The 27178-nt window shown below is 38.9% G+C and overlaps 1 protein-coding gene across 16 annotated transcripts in view; it reads left to right on the forward strand.

Annotated features, from left to right (window-relative positions):
* SYTL5 (synaptotagmin like 5) overlaps positions 1–16382 on the forward strand; it is a 242248-nt gene extending 225866 nt beyond the window's left edge. For all 16 annotated transcript variants that reach the window (XM_015127172.3, XM_028842400.2, XM_077988439.1 and 13 more), the window contains 4 exons: positions 7534–7642; positions 9260–9395; positions 12835–13043; positions 14123–16382. In XM_015127172.3, the coding sequence (XP_014982658.2) occupies positions 7534–7642; positions 9260–9395; positions 12835–13043; positions 14123–14265 (597 nt within the window). In that variant the 3' untranslated portion in view covers positions 14266–16382. The remainder of the gene's footprint in view (positions 1–7533; positions 7643–9259; positions 9396–12834; positions 13044–14122) is intronic.
* Positions 16383–27178: the final 10796 nt, after the last annotated feature.

Consider the following 27178-nt stretch of genomic DNA (forward strand, 5'->3'; position numbering starts at 1 on the left):
CCATATCGCTTTACTGGTTTCTCTAAGAGAACTTCCTTAATAATTCACTTGCATACAAATCTTCACCTTCGAGTCTATTTCTGAAGAACCCAACAGAAGTTAGTATCTCAAACCTCTGCCATCTTCCTCTGCCCAGCTTCCTCTGTTCTATATAGAAGAAAAGCTGAAGACTCAGACGTGCTTAGATACCATGTCTTCTGAAAACGCGGAGGACAGGCACAAAGGCATGCTCTATAGGCTGCCTTGTGCTTCATTAGTGGCTCATCCTCAGGCTGAGCTGGGCTCTGTGTGGTTGGTTATCAGCCAGCTATGTAAAGTGGCACTTCAGTTTCAGTTTCCTGCCTTGGTCATTTCAATGCAATTGTCACTCCAGCAGCTGCAGATGTAGTATGAGCAGCCTTGGAGACTTGACGTTTCTTGTAGATTATGCAGTTGAGAAGGTGAAACGTGAGTTACAGGGACTGATTTCCCTAGTAATAGGGGATCAGAATTAATAATCCTTAATAATTCAGAAATACTGACATACTTCTGCACTAGGAGTGCCAGAAAGGCATGGTGCCTTATTGCTTATTGACTCTGTTAGCGAAGGTTCCTCAATATCTATCTTTGCATGGGTTAGGTCCTACAGTGCAAAGCCAGTGAGGAGGCTGGTGCAGAGAAAGAACTCAAGATGCCAAACGTACTGTAGTTTCACAGTATAACTTCCATTTTACTTCATGGTATGGGATTATTTATTAGCTGTAAATCATTATCCTTCTGAAAGTCATGTCAGGTAGTTAGACAAGAAAGTTTTATCAGTATAAATTGCCTTTCAAGCCTTCCCAGAGTGTGCTATTATAAACCAAGGACATCTGAAAATCAACAACAAGATTAAGTGATTTTCCAAAGAAACATTCTCTTATTCTGCCTTCAGGCAGAGAGTAAATGTATGTTCCTTCGGAATTATACTTAGATTAAAGGCTCTCTCTCTTTTTTGGCAGACTTTTGTCTGTAATTCCTTACTCCATGTTACACCTGTAAATGCACTGGGAGTCTCTTCCTTACTCCAGTGGAAACTGGACCTCTCTTTTTTTCAGAAAGCAGAAGGTGGTGGGTGTCATCTGCTTATTTCACATCCCTGCTCAGGTAGTCTCAGTGGTTCCCTACTGCGTTTGGATATGGCTTGAATGAATACTAACCCTCACTCTGGCACTCAGTGTTCTGTTGAATGGCCCGGCCTACTGTAGCAGCAAAAGATGTTAGTTCTCTACCCATCCCCATTTTCTTGCAAACAGGGCTCCCAATTGCTTTCACTCCCACCAGCCAACCCCTGCCAATCATTGTAGGAGGGGAGCCCTCGGGCTGCTAGAGAGGGCTTGGTTTGCAGGCCAGAAAAGCCAACATAGCCTGGGTATTTAAGTCTCCTGGGGGTGAGCAGATTCTTGATCAATGACTGGTGGATTAAGGAGCATCAATACTCCCACGTTCTTGCCTCTGATTAGAACAGCTCTGAAGCGTGATCTGTCACATCTCCAGAGTACCCCTATGGGACTTAACAAAAGTTACTCTCCATGGAACTTTGCCTGAAATCACATCCTTAAACCTCCTTCACTTTCAGTCCCCCTTCCCCAGTACCCTTCCTAGTAAAATACTATAACTTAAATTAGTGCCTTAGCATCTTCTGGGAAACCCCGAGTTGACACCTTATTTCCATCCTCCTTGCTACTACCTCCCTGTACACACTCCCCCGATCACATTTGACTTTCTGTCAGTCCCTAAACATATTCTACACAACCCCCATCATATTTTGCTCTTACTGCTTTCTCAACGTGGACTAACCTTCCCAATCCATCTTCATCTGTCATCATGTCTCCCATCCTTTAAGGACTAGGCAAGAGCCACCTGTTTTTCCCAATCCGGATTAATCTCTCTCTTCCCATAATAGTTTCTTTTTACTTGTGTTGGAATAACTGTCACCATTGAACTTTCTGTATAGTCGAAACATCTTACATTGAACTTTCTGTATAGTAGAAACCCTCTTCCCCTAGAAATTACCACCAATAGTAGGTCAGTTAATAGACAACATCACAGAAATCACCCACATACAAACACACACACTCAATGCATTTCTTTTATTTTTAATTATTTTGAACTAACACATAAAAATTGTATATAGTTATCATGTAAAATGTGGTTTTTAAATATGCATATATTATGGAATGGCTACATCAATCTAGTTAACATATACATTACTTCACATAGCATACTTTTTTATGGTCAGAACACATAAAATTTGCTTTCTTAGCAATTTTCAAGAATACAAAGCATTGTTATTATTAATAACTATGGTCACCATGTTGTAAAAGAGATTCTTCAAATTTATTCCTCCTATCTAGCTGACATTTTATTTTGTTTGGCCAACATCTCCCCCAGTTCTGCCCACCCCCAGCCCCTGATAACCACCACTCTACTCTCTGCTTCTATTAATTCAACTATTTTCGATTCCACTATTTTAGATTTACATCTATTTTAGATATAAGTGAGATCATGCAGTGTTCATCTTTCTGTGCCTGGCTTATTTTAATTAACATAATGTCCTCCAGATTTATCCACGTTGTTACAAATGCACATGACAAGATTTTATTTTTTAAGGCTGACTAGTATTTCATTGTGTATATATACCATATTTTCTTTATCACTTCATCCATTGATAGACAATTAGGTTGTTTCTATATGTTGGCTATTGTGAATCATGCTGCAATGAGCATGGAAGTGCAGAGATCTCTTTAAGATACTTCTTTCATTTTATTTGGCCATATACCCTGTAGTGGGATTGCTAGATCATATATACGGTGGTTCTATGACACTCACTGTATTTAGTCCTTTTGATAGTAGCCATTCTAACGGGTATAAGATAATAGCTCATTGCGATTTTAATTTGCATTTCCCTGGTGATTAGCGATGTTGAGCATTTTGTCATACACTTGTTGGCAATTTGTATGTCTTCTTTTGAGAGATGTCTATTAAGATCCTTTGCCCGTTATTTAATTGGATTATTTGTTTTCTTACTATTGAATTGCTTGAGTTCTTTATGTATTTTGGATATTAAATTATTTAACTTAAACTATATCAGATGTATGATTTGCAACTATTTTCTCTCATTCTGCAGATTGTCTATTCACTCTGTCAATTGTTTTCTTTGCTCTGCAGAAGTTCAGTTTGAGGCAGTCCTATTTGCCTATTTTTGCTTTTGTTTCTTGTGCTTTTAGGGTCATATAAAAAAAATTTCCCAGACCTATGTTATGGAGCTTTTCCCCTATGTTTTTCCTAGTGGTTTTACAGTTTCAGGTCTCATGCTTAAGTCTTTAATCCACTTTGAGTTGATTTTTGTATATGGTGTGAGATAATGGTCCAATTTCAATCTTCTGCATGTGGATCTTCAGTTGTCCCAACACTGTTTACTAAAGAGACTGTCCTTTCCCCATTGTGTATTTTTGGCACTTTTGTTGATAATCAATTGACCATAAATTTATTTCTGGACTCTCTATTCTGTTCCATTGGTGTTATGTATCTGTTCTTATGCCAGTACCATGCTGTTTTGATTACTATAGCTTCCCAATGCATTTCTTAAACATTTATTTTTAACTTAAACCAAATAAATGTACATTCATTTGCAAGTCTTCTAATACAGAGACAATTAATTTTGTTTGAATTTCATTCAGTAAGTAAAATTCTGCCATATATTCCTTGCATAAATTCTCCTCCTAATGCATCATCATCAGCAGATTCAAATTTGAGTTTTTTTCCCGAATGAAACAAGAACATAATACTTTCAAAGTAAACTAAATGCAAATTCTTCTCAAAAATTTATGATTTTTTCTAACCTTTCATAGATTCAAGCCCACATATAATCCAACAGCAACTTTGTTTTCAAATCTTTAGTTCTTCTAAAGTATTCAACAGAATTGTTATAGTAGCAGCTGTCTTTTGCACTCATCAATTTATGTGACATTAAACTATATAATTACAATCACAAATATGCCTGGCCTAAAGAGCTTGGGGGACTAACTAACGCAGCTGACTCTCAGTGTGCATACAATTCAACTGATGGGAGCAGATGCATGTTCTTTGCAGGAAGGATTCTGCTATTCACTAGGGATGAAGAACACTAATTAAACCGATGAGTCAGTTAACTAAGTGTGAATTAATAGATCCTGCTACTGCAAATATGTCTACTACATAGACTGAAAACTCATTGAAAGCAGGGTCTGTCTTATGTGTCCCCACAGCACTTAGCAAAGTGCCTTATAAAAATGTAAGCATTCCATATGCGTTGGTAGAGTTGAATTGAATATGATTGGATTCTGCTAACTTTTTCTAAGTAATAGTTGGTTGGATAATGACAATGGTGTTATGCCAGGAGAGGGTGTTGCTTAGGAATTTCCTGGCAAAGTATAAGTATCAAAAATACCCTAAGACATTAGACATGTGCAGACTGCAATATGACTCTCCACTTTAATTTTTTGTATGTGATTATAATGCTACAAGCTTCGTCATTATTGTGTTCTCCTTTCATAAGACTTGAGGTCTATATTTATACGGGGTCAACAGTATATTTTAAGCTAAAAACCAATGGAATGTTGGTAAATCCCAATAATGCATGTTTTTGATCTCTAGTAGCACACTGTATATTAGTATGTGATTCCTACACATACCACTTTTTCCTACCCGAAGATCTCACTCAAAAAGCCAACACAGCCTGCTCTGGTTAACTATTGCTGTATACCGAACTACCTTAAACCTTCGTGGCTTACAGCAAGAATTTATTCTCTCTCATGATTCTGTGGGTTAACTAGGCTCATCTAGGTAGTTCTCACATAGGGTTTATCGTGCCACTGCAGCCAGATGGTTGACTGAGGCTGATGTCATCGAAAATCTCAACTGCATTGATTGTTCAAATTGACTCACTTCCATGTCTTACACATGATGTTGACTGCTGGCTGGAAACTCAGCTAGGCCTGCCAGCTGGAGCACCTACGTGCGGCTTGTCTCTGTGGCTTGGGCTCTCTTAGCATGGATTCCCAGAGGAAGCATTCAGAAATATCCATTCCAAGAAAGAAAGTAGAAGCTGTCGATCTTAAGACCTGGACCCCAAAACTGGCACATTGTCACTTCTGCCATATTCTATAATACTAGTCAAAGCAATCACAGAGCCCACTCAGACCCAAGGAGAGGTCACAAATACCCCATCTCTCATTGATGACAGTACCAAAAAAGTGGTAACCATCTTTAATCTGTCATAACATCCATTATTATTTTCTACTTATGATACTCACCTAAACTAAAATTTACTGAGATTGTCAAAACAAAAAGAAGAGTCCAGTTACAAGGAACTTGATCTAAAATAATCAGATTAAATATTAGATGGATAGTCTATTTTACCATATATTCTCATTTTTGTCCCCGGTAAGAAGGTTGAATAAAATATTTCAAGCATTTTCCCCACCCTTACTAGTAAGTTTTACTATCACCAGCAGCAAAGAAAAGGGAAAGTCAGGCAAGCATTCCTTTTCTTTTTAATAGTCTCAGTATGTTTAATTTTTTTTTTTACTATTTATTTGCTTATTTATGCCAAGTCTTGAACAGTCTCTGGCTTAGCTATGAGTGGGCTAGGTTTCTGAACTCTCATTCTGCCCTCTCTGAGAGAGCAGTTCTCTGCTCTTGACTCAGAAGTCAGATCTCTAAAGGAAAACCTTAACAAAAGTTTCCTTTCCTGCTCTACCTGTGAAAGAACTCAAAGTTCAGTTGACTCAATGGCAAGTGGGAGACCTATGGAACAGAGGTTCTGGGTGCATGTGCACATTGATTTTCTTTAATTTGAACTTTATATTTTGAGATGATTGTAAATCTACATGCAGTTATAAGAAAAACTACAGAGAGATCCCATGTACTTATTACTTGATTTTCCCCAATGGTAACCTATAGCAAAGCTGTACTATAATATCAAACCAGGTTTTGCTTAATTTTTTAAAGGCAGGGCCTCACTCTGGCATCCAGGCTGGAGTACAGTGTCAAAATCATAGCTCATTATAATCTCAAATTTCTGGGCTCAAGCTATCCTCCCACCTCAGCCTCCCAAATAGCTGGGACTACGGTGCATGCCACCATGCCCAGCTACTTGGGGTCTCACTGTGTTGCCCAGGCTGGTCTCAAACTCCTGGGCTCAAGCAATCCTCCCACCTACACCTCCCAAAGTGCTGGGATTACAGGCATGAGCCACTACACCCAGCCACAACCAAGATATTGACATTGATATGATCCACCAATTTTATTCAGAATTTCCAGTTTTGTACTCATTTGTGTGTGTGTGTGTGTGTGTGTGTGTGCACGTGTGTGTGTATATTTAGTTCTATGCAATTTTATCACCTTTATAGGTTTGTGTATCTACTACCACAGTCGAGGTACAGAACAGTTCTAATACCACATGTGTCCCTCAGGTTGACCTTCTATAACCACATCTAACTCCCTCCCACTACTCACATCCCTAACTTCTAGCAACCACTAATCTGTTCTCCATCTCTATAATTTTGTCATTTCAAGAATGTTACTTACATAAATGAAATCATAAAGTATATGTCATTTTAAGACTGGCTTTTTTTCACTCAGTAGAATTCTCTAGAGATTCAACTTGTTGCATTTATCAATAGTGTATTCCATTTTTATTAATGAATAGTATTCCACGGTATGGATGTACCACAGTTTGTTTGACCATTCACCTGTTGAAGGAAATCTATGTGATTTCCAGTTTTTTACTATTACAAATAAAGCTGATACAAATATTAGTATACAAGTTTTGTGTGGATATAACTTTTTCATTTCTCTGGGATAAATGGCCAAGAGTGCAATTTCTGGTTAGATGGTAGTTGCATGTTTAGTCTTACGAGCAGCTGCCAAACTGTTTTCCAGAATGACTCCACCATTTTACATTCCCACCAACAATGTTTGAGTGAAGCACTTTCTCCATGTTGAATTTTGATTATATGAATTACCAATATTGCTTTTAACAGTTGAAGACTGGCAGCCCCATGTGAATCAAGCATTATTGCCTACTTTTCCCTTCTTGATCACTTGGGAAAGCCTTAAAAGACATCAAAGATGACACGGAGAAGTAATTTCTGGAGGTACTTTCAGTGGCATTTTTATTCCTGCTTCTTCACATCCCAAACTATATATGTAAACTCAGTGATAGGTCCGGTCATCAATGCATCACAGGTGCTCAATATCTATTGACTGGCCAAATATAAGTTATATGTCTTCTTTCAAATTCCTTTTACTTAAATGTTAAAGGTTATATGTAAATGCCTTCATAGAGTTTTCCAGCCTTTCTTTTCTCTTACCTAAGGCATCTCTTAAACCAATGAGAGCCAACAGAGTTGAAATGGGAATGGATTGTCACATTTATACCACCAAGTAAATACTGCACATTCAAATGTGGACTACAATACTAAGCAAATCATTCATACTCTTTCAATTTACTTGTTTCTCCTTGGCCAGGTGGAGTTTGCTCCTGATATTGGCCTTCAATACAAAGGAGAGCTGACAGTTGTTTTACGTTACATTCCCCCGGAAGAGAATCTGATGCTTCCGCCAGAACAACTCCAAGGTAGAGTAAAAATCAGTGACTTTGATAAATGACATTCTGTTTCTAGAAGTGTGGTAGTAGGAATCAGGGATTGGTTGCATTCTATGTCTTTCATATTACACAAACAAAACATAAAGGATTAGGTGTCACTGTCTTTTGGGGAAAGTTGAGATGTGTATACCGTATATGGAAGAATGCAGGATTCTTACAAGGAAAGGACAAAATTCATACTTAGAGATCAGACTTGGTGGTCAGATTTGTTTTCTGTTAGTCCCAAAAATATAGGATCTTCCCCCAGGGCTGGGGGAAGGCAGGCTGCTGGGAGGCAAGCACAGGAAACTGCTCCATGGATTTATGACATTCACAACTATTCAGGGAGTCTTGATGAAGAAGTTGTTCTAGAACACAGGATTTAAAGGAATAAATCAGATGGAGTCAATTTACAAATCTCTCTTCTCCTTTGTATTAAACTGTTATTGCATTGCTATAAGAAATACTCAAGATTAGGTAATGTATAAATAAAAGAGGTTTAATTTGCTCATGGTTCTGCAGACTATGTAGGAAGCATAAAACAGGCATATGCGTCTGAGGAAGCCTCAGGAAGCTTACAATTATGGCAGAAGGTGAAGGTAGAGCAGGGGTCTCACATGACAGGAGCAGGAACAAGAGAAAGAGAGAAGGTGCCACATACTTTTAAACAACCAGATCTCACAGGAATTCACTCAGTATCGTGAGGACAGCACCAAGGGGACGGTGCAAAACCACTCATGAGAAATACACTCCATGATCCAATCACCTCCCACCAGGCCCCACCTCCGATAGTGGGGATTACATTTCAACATGAGATTTGGGTGAGGATACACATCCAAACTATTTTGCCCTTCTTTTACCATCAACTCTTGCAGGCAGCCTCCTCTGTCCTCCCATTGACTATAACTCTTTTCAGTGTGAGCTTGTGCAAGTAACTCACTATCTCCTGACCTCAATTTCCTCACTTCAAAGGGTTGTTGTGAAGAATAAATAGGTTCATATATGTAAAGTGCTTAAAATAGTACTAAATAAACATGTTGGTTGTGGTACTGGTTTATATCATTCATGTTGAACGTATTTCATAGAATAGAAAAGTGAGGTGGAAAAGAAATTTCTCTCACCCTAAAATGTAACTGCTTGGGCTGTAGCCTCTAGAGCTGACTCTGACTAAAACTGACTATTTGTAAGACTAAACTATCAAAGGGAGTTATGGAGTTTTCTCTTTCGGAGTTGTGGTGTGTGTATATTGCTTTCATCATAGTTATTTCTCACTAAGAGCAGGAATGGTGCTCCGGAAAACTCTTAGGCATTCCATGCCTTTATACCCTGTGAAAAGATATGCTTTGTAAGGGAGTGTTTAAAGTTTTAAATTTATTTGTTCATTTGTTTCAACAAACACAAATGAAAGGCCTATCCGGAAGGAATCCAATGGGGGCAAAAATGGTTAAATGAATAAAAATATACAATAATGTAAAGGCCCAATTCAGTCAGCAAATGAAATATATCTTTGTATATGATCTTTGTAAATTTTGAAATGGAACCCATGATTTTTCTATTTTTTTTTTTTTCTCTCTCCCCACCATTCCCTCATTTTGGTGGCTGACACAGGAAATAAGACTTTTAAAAAGGGAAAGAAGAAGGAGTCACCTGTAATCTCTGGAGGAATACTAGAAGTGTTCATCAAAGAAGCAAAGAATTTGACAGCAGTGAAGTCAGGAGGCACTTCTGATAGCTTTGTGAAGGGGTAACTTTGTTTTAGCCCTTTCTGGATGATACTTAATAAGAGATGAAAGGATCTGTGATCCATAAGCCAGTGGTGGCTGTGAACCTTCCGTGTTCTGTTTACTAGAAGTGTATGGGTGAGAACTACCCTTAAATGCTGGCTCTTACATCTAAAACAACACAAATGTTGAGGGAACTGCTGATTCTAGCAGTCACTCTGTTTCCAACATATTTCAGGAATTCCCATCATTCTTACTTTCAAGACAGGCAACTTTTTTCTGTAAGATTCATTTGTTGAAAAAGTGGAAAAAATATGATTTTCTAGGTGTAATGTATTTTTATTGTTCATTATTATCATTTTGTACTGGCAATGTGCAATGATAACCAAAATATCAGATCCTTGATATTTTTCTCTCTTGTGGGAAATTGTAAAAAATAGAGATGTCAGAGCATTCTTGCTGGACTTATCCACTGTCGAGTGCTTTGGAGAGGCTCCAAGACCACCTGCTAGACATTTGTGCCCAAGTTGTGGAGCAAAGGGCAGCTTCTTGAGGGAATGCAGCCCTTAAAATATATACTCTTGCCCAACTCTAGGCAACTCAAACATCAAATCCCTTTTGATTTCTGACTATTGGATATTTTTATCTTGGAAATTGAAGAACTAAGACTGCAAGGTTATTTTTCATTCATTTGAACACACACAAAAATGCACATGTGCCAAGCACCAGGTGCTATGCTTTCAAAAATGAATAACATATTATCCCTGCCTTCATGGAACTCCATAAAGCACATAAGGTAAAACAAATTCCCATGATGCCAGACCATGAGGTTCATTCTTTGAGTCAGATGGCAATATTGTTCCTCTTCTCATGCTGTGTTAGAAAAGTGTATTTTTTCCTACAAAGAAATGGTTTGGGTTCACTCTCACATGTTCTAACTTTGCCTTTTTGTTGTTTTTTTGTTATGTTGTTTTTTTGTTTTTGTTTTTGTTTTTGTTTTGAGACAGAGTTTTGCTCTGTCGCCCAGGCTGGAGTGCAGTGGCACCATCTCAGCTTACTGCAACCTCCGCTTCCCAGGTTCAAGTGATTCTTATGTCTCAGCTTCCTGAGTAACTGGGATTACAGGTGCGTGGCACCATGCCCAGCTATTTTATTTATTTATTTATTTATTTGTATTTTTAGTAGAGGCGGGATTTCACTACATTGACCAGACTGGTCTCGAACTCCCGACCTCAAGTAATCTGCCTGCCTCAGCCTCCCAAAGTGCTGGGATTACAGGCATGAGCCACTGTGCCTGACCACATGTTCTAACTTTGGTAAAGCCAGTAGTGGGGAGAAGCAGTTCTGGGGCCTCCCCATTGGTGAGTGTGTGTGCCTGAATCCTGGCACATCTGCCCTTCACTCTTTCTTGCAGTATATTTGAGCATAGAAGAAATGCTTTCTTTGGATACTGCAGTTACAATTTGTGTCATTAGCCCTACCATCCAGTTTAAGCCTGTGCTGCTCACTGTCTGTTGGAATGAGGAGATGGCTCCCAACCCGTGGCCACATTGTGACCTTGCGGCGCTACTTGACTTCTTCTGGAGCACTATTCACTTTATCTTGTGGAAAATTTATAAAGCAGAAATAATAAAAGACTATTTTTGTTCTAGAAAGAAAAACAAAAGCCAGTAACTTTCTGGTAAATTCTATCTATAATACTACTTAAACATTAGGCTGATTCTAAAAAGACATGAGATTTTTTTTAAAGACAGTGAGGGAGCAAGAATAGACCCTCTGTAAAGTTTAATAATATAAAATATATCCATTAACAATATTTCTGGCTGTGAGCCAAAAGAACAGTGGCTTAAACAAGACTAGTTTTTTTTTCTCTCTTACATGTAAACAAAGACTGAAGGTAAGGTCTCCAGGGCAGGTATGGAAGCATCATGATTATCAGGGACCCAGGATTTTTCCATCTCATTATGGTATCCACCTAATGGGTTAGGATAGCTGCTCATGTTTCAGCTATCCCATACAAATTCCAGCTGACAGGACACTTTCCAGATGTAAGAAGTAGTTTTATAAGCACTGCTTCTTATATCCCAATGGCCAGAACTCAGTGACATGGCTATTCTAGCTGCAAGGGAGGCTGGGGAATGTAATCTTTATTCTGGGCAACACTGTGCTCAAATAAAAACACAGAGTTTTTTAGAGGAATGTAAGGAGAGAATGGATATTAGGAGATAATCAGTCTCTGCTTGGGACATGAAATGAAATCTTAAGTGACTGAATGTATCTTCTTTATTGTAAAGTCATTTGTTTGTAGCACTTTTCATTTTTGTTCCATGTACTAATTCCATATGTACGTATGTCTTCTTTTCTAAAGTATGCTCCCTGAAGGGGGAAAACAGCCATTTTTATCACATACCTAGAGCCTCATACAGTGTTTTGACCATAGTCGAGAAAACCTAGGATACAGGTGTTTTATTTGAAGAGATTTCAGGAAACGCCAGTGAGGAAGTGGAGAAAATGAGACAAGGAAGAAAGAGAAGTTGATTAAAACATATATTAATGGGCAGGTTACCACTGTGGGCAACTGCAACTTGATTCCATTGGGGAAGCAGTGAGGAACTCTGTGGAATATACCTTAGGATTGTCACTTCGAGGGACAGGGAAGCTGGGGAATTATCCACCAATTTCTCAAACTCATCAGTTAAAGGTTGCCCCAGGGGCATTAAATTCCAAGTAATCCCAGAGTTTCCTGCACATGAGCTGAGCCAGCTAACACAATATCAGATAAATTCCTTAATTAGAGGAATTTATTCCTTGTGTCAAAAGACACAAGCACTTGAGGTAGGAAGCTGAAAGCATATCAGGAACTTCCCATCCTGCTGCAAGTCAGCTCCAAGGAGGGCCAAAAAGATGTGAAGCAGGTGGCCGGGCGCGGTGGCTCAAGCCTGTAATCCCAGCACTTTGGGAGGCCGAGACGGGCGGATCACGAGGTCAGGAGATCGAGACCATCCTGGCTAACACAATGAAACCCCGTCTCCACTAAAAATACAAAAAAATTAGCCGGGCGTGGTGGCGGCGCCTGTAGTCCCAGCTACTCGGGAGGCAGAGGCAGGAGAATGGCGGGAACCGGGGAGGCGGAGCTTGCAGTGAGCCGAGATCGCGCCACTGCACTCCAGCCTGGGCGACAGAGCGAGACTCCGCCTCAAAAAAAAAAAAAAAAAAAAGATGTGAAGCAGGGCATACAATAGTGTCTATTGCAGGAGGTATTTTCTTTTCAAGATGGAAGGAAGTACGAAAATAGGATTAGAAAGGAGAATGAGGGCATTAAAGTCATTCCACTATATAAATCCAGATTTAAGCATATAGAAGCCTGGGAAGAAAAATCAGATAGACACATCACACTTGCGTGCACATTGACATTTTCTGTCTGCTGTCTTACTGATGGTTTGATTGTTTTTCCTCCTGCAGCTACCTGCTCCCTGATGATAGCAAAGCCACCAAGCACAAAACTCTGGTAATAAAAAAGAGTGTTAACCCTCAGTGGAATCATACATTCATGTTCAGTGGCATCCATCCCCAGGATATAAAGAATGTTTGCCTAGAACTTACCATCTGGGACAAGGAGGCCTTTTCCAGCAACATTTTTCTGGGAGGAGTTCGTTTGAATTCTGGAAGTGGTGAGGGATTTGGGGACCCACAGGGATGGTCTGTGACTGGGTCCGTTTGGGGGCACTATTCTTGCAGGTGTGATGTGCAGTGGATATACATACGTAGTTTCAGCTAAATCCTGAAATTACCACAAATGCTTCATTCCTTTAGCTAAGGATCTATTCATTGTTAAAATACAAATATAACTACAGTACCTTTGTATCCTTAGGCTAGAAGATTGGAAGATATAATGTTGACATTCAGTCCTTTCATAGACTAACATTTACACTTTAGTCTAAGTGAATTTTAAGTACTTTCTTGGACCTTGCTTCAGATTTTGCTCAGAAGATGATTACCAAGACAGCACAGCCTTCTGATAGGAGGACAGCGACTTTCAAGACCAACATTACTTCATCATCTTCTCAGTTCTGTCCAGCACTTGCAGCTATTATTCATACTGGTTGAATTGAAAAGAAATCATTTTTTCATAAAAATAACACCAATGTTGTTAAAAACAGATCAAGGAAACCCACCACTGGTGCCACAAGACACAACTGTAACAGGGTGAATTGGAAAAGGGATTACAGTAGTAGAGCACGTGCAGTCCCCCTAACTCTCATTATCCCATAGCCTAAGCCAGACATAGATGAGACCATCTGCATACACCATGGTAAATATTTCTGTTGAGGAAGGTCCTATCACTATGATAATTACTTATTTATAGATTAAGGGGAGCCAAGAATATCTATACCACTAAAAGGAAAACTCCCCAGGTCAGAAAAGTGTCCTTGTTAGAAAAAGAGAGTCAAATTCATCCCGTTCTTCTGTCATGTTAGCACAGTCCAGATGAACCAGCTCTCTGCTAAAGTAGGGAGGAAGTGAGTCACCAGGGCCACCCTGATTTGCCTCATATGGCCTAGGCATTAGAGAATAGTGCAGGCTGCAAATGATTGATTCAATTCTAACACCACTCACTATATATACTAAGTGAGAACAAGCCAGTAAAAGGTACTCTGGTCAAAAGGCCCCCTCAGAAGTTGATAGATGCCTTGCAGGAGAGAAAAACATTTCATGTGTGACATATAATGTTCCCATTTCGTTTCTTCAGGTGTGAGCCATGGGAAGAACGTGGATTGGATGGACTCTCAGGGGGAAGAGCAGCGCCTTTGGCAGAAGATGGCCAACAACCCTGGAACTCCTTTTGAGGGTGTACTCATGCTTCGTTCCAGCATGGGAAAGTGTAGACTCTAGAGGGACCAGTTCTCCAAGAATGAGGCCACCAGGGCCTATCTGGCTGTCTTTTCCTACCAGTAGCAAACTGAGACCTGGGATTCTGCTTCCCTGCCATTTCTCATCTGACAGTATCGGGACATGAAGGGAGAGATGTCAGTAGTATGAACATTTAGGGTCTTGTTGAGTGCCTAAAAAACATATATTTTCTTCCAATCAGGGCCTTCTTGATTGGATGATAGAAAGTGTACTACTCTGTCCTGTCAACGAGCAAATTGTGCAAAGGTTTATAGGGTTTATACCATAAAAGAAATGGCACAAGCTCATTTGAAACGACAATTGAGATTGGGGTCCTCCATTTGCTAATTATAAGTTACTTTAGATTTTCTCAAATCCTTTGAAGAGAAAGGGGACCACTGAGAAGGTAGATCACTTGAAAAGTTAGAAGAAATGATACTGGCCAACTGTTGCTCACCCTAGGAATCCACATGCTCTCAAGAAGGCATTGTGGGGATGGTTGCTTGAGCAAGGGGGTTGTCCTGTTATTGCAGCAAACTTGTGTATTAACCAAGTAGTATTTCAAGATGGACTGACAGGGCTTTCTATGATTACTATATAATTTATCATCTAAATCAGTTTATTTTTGAGAACAAAGAGACCTAAATAACTACATCAGAACAATTGATGTTGATTAGAATTGACCTGGGAAAATTGGGATGTAGGGTTACCCTACTGATGACCTAAGAGAGCTCTGTTGTAAACATTTATTTTATAAAATGTTCTAAGCCATTAACTAAAGGGGAATGAGAAATAATGGTCAATTGATGTACCTTTTCACATTGTGTTCATTGATGAGACTAGTTTAATGAAAAAGGAGGTACTCTACCTGCTATTTTACTTCTGTTTCTCTTCTGCCCTGTTATGGGAGAGAATCAAGGACTCCATCTGCTCTCTCCCCCCTTGTCTTCTCCTTCGTTGAGTTTTTCTTATCTCCTTTTGCAGTGGTTAACCATTGTCACAATAATGCTGAATGAAAAAAACACACCAAATGTCAGTGGCTTAAAATGACAATCCTTTTTCTCATAGTTCTGAAGACTGGCTATGGCACCTCTGCTTCCTGCTACAGGCCTGAGGTTCTAGGTTGGCTTCTTATGCCTCATCCTCTTTGAGCCCAAGGGATAGCCAGAGCATCTGGATGGCAGAATTGCAATAGGATGAGCCCCACTGCTCGGGTACATTTTCAGCCCCTGGTTGTGTCATGTCTACTGATATCTCATTGGTCAAAGGAAGTCAGATGGCCAACATGAAGAGGCAGGGAAATATGCACTGCCCACAGTGATGCCATGACAAGAGTGAGGATGCAGGAAGGGATGAAGAATTGGGGCCAACAGTTCAATCTACCATATCTTCTCTCACTTGGAATTCCAGATGCTTGAGCCACGAAACTTAGATGCAAAGAAAGTTAAAGCTAGAAGGAACCTCAGGCCCAGTTCCTCATTTTGCAGATTCCAAACGTGAATTTCAGAGAGCTGAGATAACTTGCCCAAGGCCATATAGAGGCTGTGACTAAATCTGGACTTAAATGCAGGCTATCAATCTTAGGCCAGTGTTCTTTTTTCACTACAGTCCTTGGCATAATGCTATGCTTATTAAGGTGGATAAGAGGGCATATGTCAAGAAATTTGAAGCAGAGTCCGATTACTTGAGCATGAACATACCTGACCAAGGTATGTTCTGGAGTCATATTCTAGCCTCTGAGCTCATTTTTTTCATATGAATTCATATAAAATCCTTGAAAGTTTAGAAACTGAGTTTTAGTAGTAACAGAGCTAGAATCAGCTTCAGGCTTATTTCTGCTAGTTGTTCCATATTTCTAGATTTCCTCTTGAATTTTGAAAACTGATTTAAGAATATATTTAGTATTATTATTAGTAAGGGAATAAGCAATCCAATTTCAATTTTATTCAGAAATAGGTCACCTAATTCTAGAAAATGGTTATTAGTCTAGTGTCGCTTAGCAAGGTACTTAAAAGAAAAAACTGCACATATCCCTGTGCTGCACTTCTTAAAAACAGAAAACAAAAAGTGTAAGATCATCATTGCTTCCCACATAGGAAAAATAAAATGTCTTCAGACTTGATGTGACTCATTCTGTCTTCAATTACATTTTTAGGGGAGGTAAGAGGGTGGTGATGGTGAAATCTGGAAGCATATCTGGAATAGACACAACAAAGTGGATTTATTCATTAATAATAAATATGAAGGCTGGGCGCGGTGGCTCAAGCCTGTAATCCCAGCACTTTGGGAGGCCGAGACGGGCGGATCACGAGGTCAGGAGATCGAGACCATCCTGGCTACCACGGTGAAACCCCGTCTCTACTTAAAAAAAAAAAAATACAAAAAACTAGCCGGGCGAGGTGGCAGGCGCCTGTAGTCCCAGCTACTCTGGAAGCTGAGGCAGGAGAATGGCGTGAACCCGGGAGGCGGAGCTTGCAGTGAGCCCAGATCGCGCCACTGCACTCCAGCCTGGGTGACAGAGCAAGACTCCATCTCAAAAAAACAAACAAACAAAAAATAATAATAATAAATATGAAAAATAATAAATCTTAAAATTTATAACTTGAACTCAAGAAGAGCATGAACTTTATGTGTTCAGATCTTTGCCACACATAGAGCAACTCTCTGTATCATGATTTCATAAAATCCAACATCTAACTAGGTATTCCCATAATGCAAAACTCAAGTATGCAAAAATCTATCAGAAACCTATTGGTGTTGCTCTTGGAAATAAAAGGCAAAAGTTGGGCCGGGCGCGGTGGCTCACGCCTGTAATCCCAGCACTTTGGGAGGCCGAGGCGGGCGGATCACAAGGTCAGGAGATCGAGACCACGGTGAAACCCCGTTTCTACTAAAAATACAAAAAATTAGCCGGGCGCGGTGGCGGGCGCCTGTAGTCCCAGCTACTCAGGAGGCTGAGGCAGGAGAATGGCGTGAACCCGGGAGGCGGAGCTTGCAGTGAGCCGAGATTGCGCCACTGCACTCCAGCCTGGGCGACAGAGCGAGACTCTGTCTCAAAAAAAAAAAAAAAAAAAAAAAAAGGCAAAAGTATGGGCTAGAACTACAAATAGTATTTTTAAATATAGGTAATGCATGTGAATGGCACAGAATTCAAATAGTTCAAAATCGTGAAAAGTTAAGTCTTCCTCTTTCCTGTCCAATTCTCACTGTCTGCATGGCACCACCCTAGTCCAAGCCACCATCACCCGTCTCCAAGATTATTGCAGCAGTCTCCTAACTGCCATCTATGCCACCAATTTTGTCCTCCCTCAATCCATTCCTCTTACTGTGACCAGAGTGATTTGTCTCAGCATGTTATTTTAAAATGTTCAAATATACAGAAAAGTTGAAAGAACTTTATAGTGAACACTCTCATATCCACCATCCAAATTCAGCTCTGCCATTCGCATTTGACTATACTTGTTTACCATTATTGATCTATCTGTCCATCCCCAGAGTGATCTGTAAAACCCTCCATGGCTTCCCATTGTGTTGAGAATAAAATATAAATTCCTGCTCATGGCCCTGCATAAGATGGTCACTACCAGTTTCTCCCAGGCCATGCCGCCCCTCCCCTTCTCTTCAGTTACAGAATTCATTTTTCTTCTTCTCAGTTGTGCCAGGCTCTATCCCACCTCATGGCCTTTGCCAGGAATCTTCTTGGTCCATCTTTTCTTCAGCCTGATTCCCATTAGTCATCCAGGTCTATAATGTTACCTCCTCAGGGAAACCTTCCCTGATGACTCTCTACTGAACCAGGTCACAGCAGCCTGCCTCTATTTCCCCTTCAGTGCACGCATCACAATTATAATAAATTATGAATGTAATGAGTCCTTTAATATCTGTGTCTGTTTCCTCCCTGCCACATCCCTACAATGTAAGATTCGGAAGGGCGGAGACAATATTTATATTTTTTACAGCTATATCCTGGTCCTTAGCTCACAGTAGGTAATCAAAAAATATTTGCGGAATAAGTGAAAACAAACTAATGTAACACCATAGAATATTAGACGTAGGCATCTTTAGAAACCACCACTTCTAACTCCCAATTAACAGATAAGGAAACTGGGGCCCAATTAGATCAAGAAAAATCTCTGATTTCGTTTACTGATTGGTCTTTTAAAAGCCACCTTACTATAGTCGCCATGCTGTGCAATGACACAGCATAATGACTATACTTAAAAATAATGTATATTTCAAAACAGCTAAAAGAGAGGATTTCAAATGTTCTCACCACAAAGAAATGATAAATATTTGAGGTGATGGATATACCAATTAGCTTGGTTTACTCTTTCCACAGTGTATATGTGTATCAAAACACCACATTGTACTCCATAAATATATACAATTGTTATTTATCAACTAAAAATAAAATTAATTTTTATAAAAGCAACCTTCCAACAAGTACTGTAGTTACAACCCTAGACTGTTGGGCCCAGCTTGTCTCAGCATAGATCAAAGCACAAAGTATGCTTCCAGCCCCACATGTCAGCTTATCAGAAGAAGAGACCACAGCCTTGCATGGAACGTCCTACCCCTTCTTTGAAGATCTCAACTGTCATTTTTCCCTCAGATAAATCAAGTTGAAAAGGGACATGGACAAGTCTAAAACCCTGATTTTATCCATGCACACATAAATAACACATACAGGATGTGGTAGATTCATTCTGTTAATCAGCTCTCCTTTCATTTATGTTGTTATTGTCGCTGGACTCATCAGGATGTAGATTTTCCAGGCCACGAAAACACCATAAACAAATGTATTTTGAAGTAACCTCATACTCTTGGCCTCTTTTTCCTTAAGAAATGTTCACAAATGTATGGCTAATAATCATTAAGTACTTAGGTAATTAATGAATGAATTGAGCCCACCTGATTCACAGTCATATTAGTCTCATCGTTACTTACTGCTCCAAGGTTTACCTTTGGTGAAGGAGGAGAAAACCATGGAAGTAATTAGAGTAAACCCCACCTTTAGAAGCAAAGTGTAATGAAATATCAAGTCCTAGAAGCATCTGAAAGTGAGAACTAGTAGCATTTTGGGCTGTGATCAATGTTTGTTTTTCTCCCATGTATACATTTCACATTAAAGTGAACATTGTCTCTAGAAGTTGCCAGAAGGGTTTTACTCTTACAATAGTGTCATGTATGGCCTCTGAAATTGAAGAAAAATAGGAGGGGAATGTTCATACAGGCAAAAGTACAACAAAAATTAGATCTGGAAAGGTTTGAACAATAGCCAGGGAAATTGTACTACATCAAGGATTCCAAAGGACTATCTGAATCATCTGGAGTATGAACTGAATACATTTATTCCAGAGCATTGCTCCAAGCCTACTAAACAAAATCTCCAGCAATCCCAGTCATTTTAATCAAGCTTCTTGGGTGAATCTAATACAAATGGATCACAGTTTGAGAAACACTGCATTTGAGGACAAATTATATCAACTCTATTCTTCGAATACTTGTGGGTAATATATTTATTACTTTATATATTTTATTATTTTATACTTCATTGGATTAGATAATAAATATTACAGAAAATATTTAATTTCATGAGAAGAAAAATTGGTCAGTTTCTTAGTCTACAGATTATGGAACCTGCAAGCAAACCATCTTTCCTCCCCTTTCTTCAACACTCTCTTTCAGTGTAATGACCATCTCTTTCTATGTCTCATTCCCTATACCCCATGTCAGGAACATAAAACCTGCCAGCCTCACAATAATGTTGTATAGAGTCATGTTGTTTATCTACAGAAGGAAATTTACCATGCTGTCAAAACAATTTCCATAGAAACGTAAACTGCTATTGTCGCTATGAGTAATGCATAGTGTTTCAAAGATTAACAATTGTTCCTCATTTAGTTCACTAGAATTTATCAAAATTTTCTGGGGGAGGTTTTTTTTACACTTGGAAAACTAAAGTCGAATATATGGTTAGTATTGCCTATAAATGCCAAAACACTCATATGGGGTAGTAGATCATACTTTTCTCTCAAGTATTTCAGCACAAGTAAAGATGTGTCTCTGATTTCCTTTTACTCTGAAGGAGACAGAAATTAATACAGCACATAAATCAAATATTTCATTATAGTAATTAAAGCAAAAGTTTAAATAATTGGAATTTTCTAAAAAATGTCTTCTTATAGGAGGGCAGAGAACTAGGTAGATATTTAAATCTAAATATTTTATTTTTCCTCTTTATTGTGAGATACATTTACTTTGGGGAAGGATTCCGATTTCTCCTTCCAAACATTTTTTCTACTTAGTCAATAGTTCATTTTGTCTGTAGAAACTTGAAGTTCATTTGTGCAAATCCACAGGAATCGGTAAGTCCCAATAAGTAGACTTATTTTTAAACCTTTCTCCTTTGGAAACAAGGAAGGAAGCCATTCCATCACAAAGCAGTCATGGCAATCATTCAAGATTGAACCCGTAGTTGAAATGATTGGGGATTGGGTATGTATATTTGTTTCCATCCTTTCTTAGTATTTATTATTCATAAATGGACATTTTTAAAGAGAGATCATTGGCTTTCAGTTGATTTGAAGAAAGAGATACCTGGACTTTTCCTTGGTCTTGACTTTTGAGTTCCCCGCCACCTCCATTAATTTGTCTTCCCTAATACCTAAATATCTTCTTACATTGTCCCTCTGGCTGATGGCGTGCACACCAGAATCTTAAGAGGTGCCCTTCATGCTTTTTTCCGCATGGGCTTATGGAAATATTATTCTTCATTTTCAGCTCTTTCCTGTCACCTCAGAGCCCAACTCTGTTAGAGGCACTTGCTTGCAAGGCATCTGAATGCACAGAGCCAGGCTGAGGAGGGGGCTTCTGGGGAGCTTCCCAGGGTGCCAAATTATAAAGGGTGCTAAACATTCCTGAAAATGTAATGAGGTGGAGAGCTCCTCTCAGGAAGAATATAGTATTAGCGGGAAGAAATAATGTCTGCTCGAATAGATAGATGGGGTGAGGAGCTCATGCGTGAAGAGCAATTTATGGCTGATAAATTGCCTCCTAAGACAGATCTGTTTAAATGTGGGACTTTTGTTTTGCTGAATGGGGCATGCAACCTTGGGCGGCACAGGAATTGCGAAGGATATTGGGAAAAGAAACATTTGCCTTCACTGGGGACTTCTTTCAAATCCCTTCCACCAGGCAGGTCCACCTGAAAATATGTGTTGTACAAATTCTTAAAGAACATCTGAGAACTGCACCACATAATCAGCCCAAGTATTGGCCCGGCTCTTTGAATGCACTAGGTCTCCATTCCTGGATTGAACATAGTAGTCATGAGGAGAGTTTCTCTCTGGGACCTGAAGATAAGTTCAGGGGTTTAGTGGGCTGGAGAAGGAAGACACATTTTCAATATCTAAGAACATGTAAAATCACTGGGTCGCTGAAACATTGGAATGGGGGCTCTTCTTTGAAAGGAATAAGGGATAATTTTCCAAACTGCCATAGAGTGGGTCACCTACACGTGAGTATGTTCGTTTCTGCTTTGTCATGGCATTCACTTGCTTCCGTTGCCAATGTACTCTCCTACACTCTTGTTCTAATAGGAACTTGGTCTCTTTTGTTTGTTTGTTTTTAGTTAGTAGACTTTATTTCTCAGAGCAGTTTAGGTTTACAGAAATGTTGAGCAGAAAGTACAAGAGTTTCCATATACTGCCTTCCCCCTGAGTTTCTCCTATTATTAACATATTGCATTGATGTGGTACATTTGTTACAATTGATGAGCCATATTGATTCATTATTATTAACTAAAGACCATACTTTACATTAGGATTCACTCTTTGTATTTTAGTTCTATTAGTTTTGATAAATTTATAATATCATATATACACAATTAGAGTGTAACACAGAATAGTTTCACTGCCCAAAACATCCCCTGTGATTTAAACCACGGCAACCACTAGTCTTTTAACTGTCTCCATAGTTTTGCCTTTTTTCAGAATATCATATAGTTAGAATTATGCAATGTGTAGCCTTTTTGGGTTTGCTTCTTTTACTTTTCAATATGGCATTTAAAGTTCCTCCATCTCTTGTTGTGACTTGATAGTTCATTTCTTTTTATTGTGGTAAGAAGACTTAACGTGAAATCTACCCTCTTAAATTTTACGTGTAAAATATAGTATTTTTATTTGTTTTTAAATAGAGAAAAGGACAGAAGAACTCTGAGGAAACAGTAACAATTTTTTAATTGTTAATTTTTCTGTTTTTATTTATTTATTTATTTATCCTACTAGATTTTTTGGTTCTTATTGGCCACAAATAACTGTTCCTGTGTGCTTGTCTTGCCACGTTTACTAATTGCTTGTCTTAGCATGCTACTAATTGCAAAATTAGTAGCAATACTTAAATACCTAACATGCCTACTTCTAAGCTTCTGTATGTAACATGCATCCCAGGCAAAAGCTTTGTGCCACCCTGAACTTGCTGCAAATTGGGATTCTTTTCACTAAATTCACTTTCCTAATATCTCTAACATGTTCTGAGTTATTTCTGAGTTCTTTTTTTAACTTTTATTTTACATTCAGGGGTACATGTGAAGGTTTGTTATATAGGTAACTTGCATGCCACAGGGTTGGTGTACAGATTATTTTGTTATCCCAGTAATAAGCATAGCATTTGATAGGCAGTTTTCGATCCTCTCTCTTCTCCCACCCTCCACCCTCGAGTAGGGCCTGGTGTCTGTTGTTCCTTTCTTTGTGTCCATGTGCACTCAATGTTTAGCTCTCATTTATAAGTGAGAACATACAGTATTTGGTTTTCTTATTCCTGAGTTCTTGAAGATGGGTTATATGTCACCTATCCCTCGTGTCTTTATACTTATTTGTCTTTGGAGGAAAGCACATTTGCTGAATTGACACACAGATTGGATTGGTGTCTGGTTGCTGTTTTAAAAATAGAATGATGTCGAACAACTCTTCTTGGTGCTCAGCTATTGAATCTGCCTTCCCATTTCGGTTTTGGCTCATTTATCTTCCTGTACGTCTAAACTCTGACACAATTACTCCCTTTGCCCTCCCCTCAATAAATCAAGGGAAGGGATCAGAAATGACATCTATCGAGCATCTACTATGTGTCAAGTACTTTACAAATTGTTACCTAATTTAAGGCTGTTTTTAAAAAAGAACTAAGAGGCTCATAGAGGTTAAGTAACTTGCCCAAGTTGAAAGATAGTATGTAATACAGCCTCACCCAACATAGAACTTCCCAGTTCAGATCCCAAAGCCCAATTTCTTTGCACTACACTAAACTGCAACCCAAATAGAAACCTTGTGTTTGTCATGAGCTGGAGACGTGCTTCTTAAAGTGGGATTCATGAACCAACAGCATTACCAGAATCTGGGAGCTTGTTGGAAATGCAGAATGTGGGGCCCCAGCCCATACCCACCGAATCACAATGCTCATTATAATAAGATCCTTAGTTGATTTGCAAGAACAATGAACTGTGGAATGCGTTGGTGTAGAGAAAATGGCAGAATGATATTGACACTTGAGACTATCGCCTGTTAGTTGTAGCTGATGCCGACATTGTCCTAAGATACTCCCATTTGCCAGTCTTTTCTTTGAACCCCTTTTATTCCTTGATTTTTATTTCTTGGCATACACACGTGCTTGATTACTAACATCCTGTGTGTGTGTGTGTGTGTGTGTGTGTGTGTGTGTGTGTGTTCTCCTGTCGCTATCCTGAAGACATCCCTCAGCCAGGCAATCTGACTTTATTTCAGAGTCCTTGAAATGAAAGACCTAAATATTTTTTATTCTAGATGATTCTGATAACCTGCTAAATAGAATGAGGACCAACTGACTTTGGATACAATCTCTCCTAAACTTGAGGAGATAGTCCCTGAAAGCTTTATTCCATAGTACTAATCAAACATCTAGCAGGTATCTTCTATTTTCAATCAAGACTCAATATTTGTGTTGCTGCTGATGATAAACTGTAGAGAAAAGCATTTGGATACCGAGTTGGCTTAAGTCAGTGATAAATGTGAAGTTTAACTCAAAAGTACATTTTGTTTAACCCAAACTTGAAAGAGGATGATGTGTTATAAAGAACACTGAGTTGATAGTTAAGAAACCTAGCTCTTTCTCCAGGCTATGCTACTTGCTGTGGCTTTTGAGCAAGACAGGTTCTCTCACTGAACCTCAGTTTCTCATCTATAAAATGGGAGACTTGAACTAAGTGATATTCAAAGTCTACTCAAGCTCTAAAGTCCTATGACATCTTACATGTGCTAGAATTAATTTACTCTTTGACACCATTGATTGTAAGAGGCAGCCTTACTTTACATACCACAAAGGAAGAAACAAATGTTGTCAATTATAATGTTTTAAGATTCTACATCTGTTCCTGCATATTTTCTCTTTGCTGTTTTCATGCTGTTTTATGCCCTAAGAGGTGAACCTTAATGATTTACTTCAATGTGACTCTCTTAACTTCTGGATTTTGGTTGGGTTTGGACAAAGCCAGAAGTAGGAGATTGAATGGTGTGAGGAAAGTGAGACTGGTATAGTTATTAGCCTGGCTCCCTCCTGCTGGGTCACCAAGTGATAGTGACTACATTCCTCTACTCAAGGCTATAGTTCTTGTTAGGTTACCTTCTCCTGCAGCTAGAGCTACAGAGCCACTCCTGCCCTCCAATCCTTTAGGCCTACTAGTGGTAAAGGCTCCTAGTTGTTGTTAATATAACCATCCCTTGTTGTTTTCCCTTGACCCTGACTGCACCTTTATAAATAATCCCTCTACTAATCTTTCCTCAGTGTTGCAGCCACAGTTTCAGTGTTCCATTTGTTTCCTGCTGAGACCCTAATTGATACAGTAATTGACATTAGGCCTGTTCTTTAGGAAGCAGGCTCTCAAAATAGAATTTCAAGATTGTATTGCTCACATATTTGAGAAGCATTCCCAGCACTTGGCACATTAATATGTGCATAGTACATGTTAATGTCTTTGAATAAGAAACAAACCAAAATAACGTCTTCCAATCGTTGTGCCTCTGTTCACTGGAAGAAATATAAAGTAGCCAAAAATTAAGACAGATTCTCTTGTAGGTTTCCTAGAATGTGTAAAGATGGTCATTTAGCAAGAGAAAAAACAAAAACAAATAAACAAAAACAAGAAAAACAAAACAAAACAGATAAAGACGGTTATTTAAAGATACATGTTCCCTTGAAAAGATTTTCTGTGCTCTCTACAGCAGATGCCCTGCTTCTGATTATGTTTGTTGATGGTAATTAAAAAGAAAGCATTTCACCAGTCAATAGCTGGATACCAGGTACTAGCGACTTTACCCTTTTGCTCTAGTAAAGATACCACATCTGGAACTGCAAAATGTCATCACTATAATGGATCAGAATGCTACTTTGTATATAATGGCAATCAGGGTCTCTCTAGAGTACATTATAATAGAGATTAAGATAGATGATGTAGCCTTTAGATAATAAAGATATACCGTTCTACTTGTTATGTGACTCCACCACTATACTTAGACTCAAAGAATATCTTACACAATGTTACCTCTGACCAAGAAATTTATTTTGCACTAAAGAAAGCCCATCTGTGGGCTCATGCTATGGAATTTATTAGTCTTACCACGTGCCTTATGACCCCAAAATAGCTTGTTTCATGGAAAAATGGAATGACTCGATCAAAGTTCAGTTATAGAATTAGCTGACAGACAATATTTAGTGAGGCTGGTGTGTTAACTTACATGGTATAGTATATGCTTTAAATCAGCAGCCAACATATGGTGGTGTCTCCCTGGTAGCCAAAAGGCATTGGTTCAGGAACTAAGATCTAGAGCTTGAATTGGCCCCTATTATGATTATATTAACAGGTTATTTAAGGCATTTTTCCTACCTATCTTCATAAACTTGGGTTCCACGAGTCTAAGTGTTCTACCGTCTAAGGAAGGAATGCTTACATAGGAAACTGACATGACTCTATTTCATTGGAATCTGAGAATGCCTCTTAACCATTTCAGGCTCTCCATGCCACTGAATCTATAGGTAGAGAAAGAGTTATTTGTATTTGCTGCTGGGTAAATAATTGGTTTATTCATGCACAATGGTTGCAAGAACTATGTCTAGAGGTCAGGGGATTTACTGAGTTATCTCCTACTACTCCTTTGATCAATAATCCTGGCCAATGGGAAACTACAGCAATCAATAAAACCAGGAACATTAAGGAATCATATTCTACAGGAGTGAAGATTTGGGACAATCCCCCAGATAAAGAAATCCAACTAGTTGAAGTGCTGGCAGAGAATAAAGGATAATTTAAAATGATTATCAACTCAGATATCATGACCAGCCCCCAAAGAGGGACTGAAACATCTTTATATCGATTAACTGTTTCTTCCAACCTCTATCTTCCCCAGCTCTCTTATGTGAAGGGAACTGATGGCAGCTAAAGTTTTAGGTTTCATGTGGGAGTATAACAGAACTAGCATTATCTGGCATTAATACAGCAGTCACAGGTCAGAAAATTTTCTTAAAGGACTACATAATAAACAGTTCAGATGTCCCTTGTCCTGAGAGCATGAGATTTTTATTCAAACAAAAGAAAAGAGTGGATGCTGAGAGTAAAAGGGATGAACTGAGATGAGACACAGAATTTCCCTATTATCTACTTCAGAAGTCAGCAAACTACAGCCCACAGGCTGGTCATCTGTTTTTGCAAGTAAAAATTTAATTGGAATATAGCCATACATAATCTTTTACGTATTGTTTATGGCGGCTTTTGTGGTACAGTGGCAGAGATGAGTGACAAAGACCACATGGCCCATAAAGCCTGAACTATATATTATCTAACCCTTTAAGAAAATTTTCGATCTGTGACTGCTGTATTATTGCCAGGTAATAT

The sequence above is a fragment of the Macaca mulatta genome, chromosome X, assembly GCF_049350105.2.
Source record: "Macaca mulatta isolate MMU2019108-1 chromosome X, T2T-MMU8v2.0, whole genome shotgun sequence".
NCBI classification, from domain to species: domain Eukaryota; kingdom Metazoa; phylum Chordata; class Mammalia; order Primates; family Cercopithecidae; genus Macaca; species Macaca mulatta.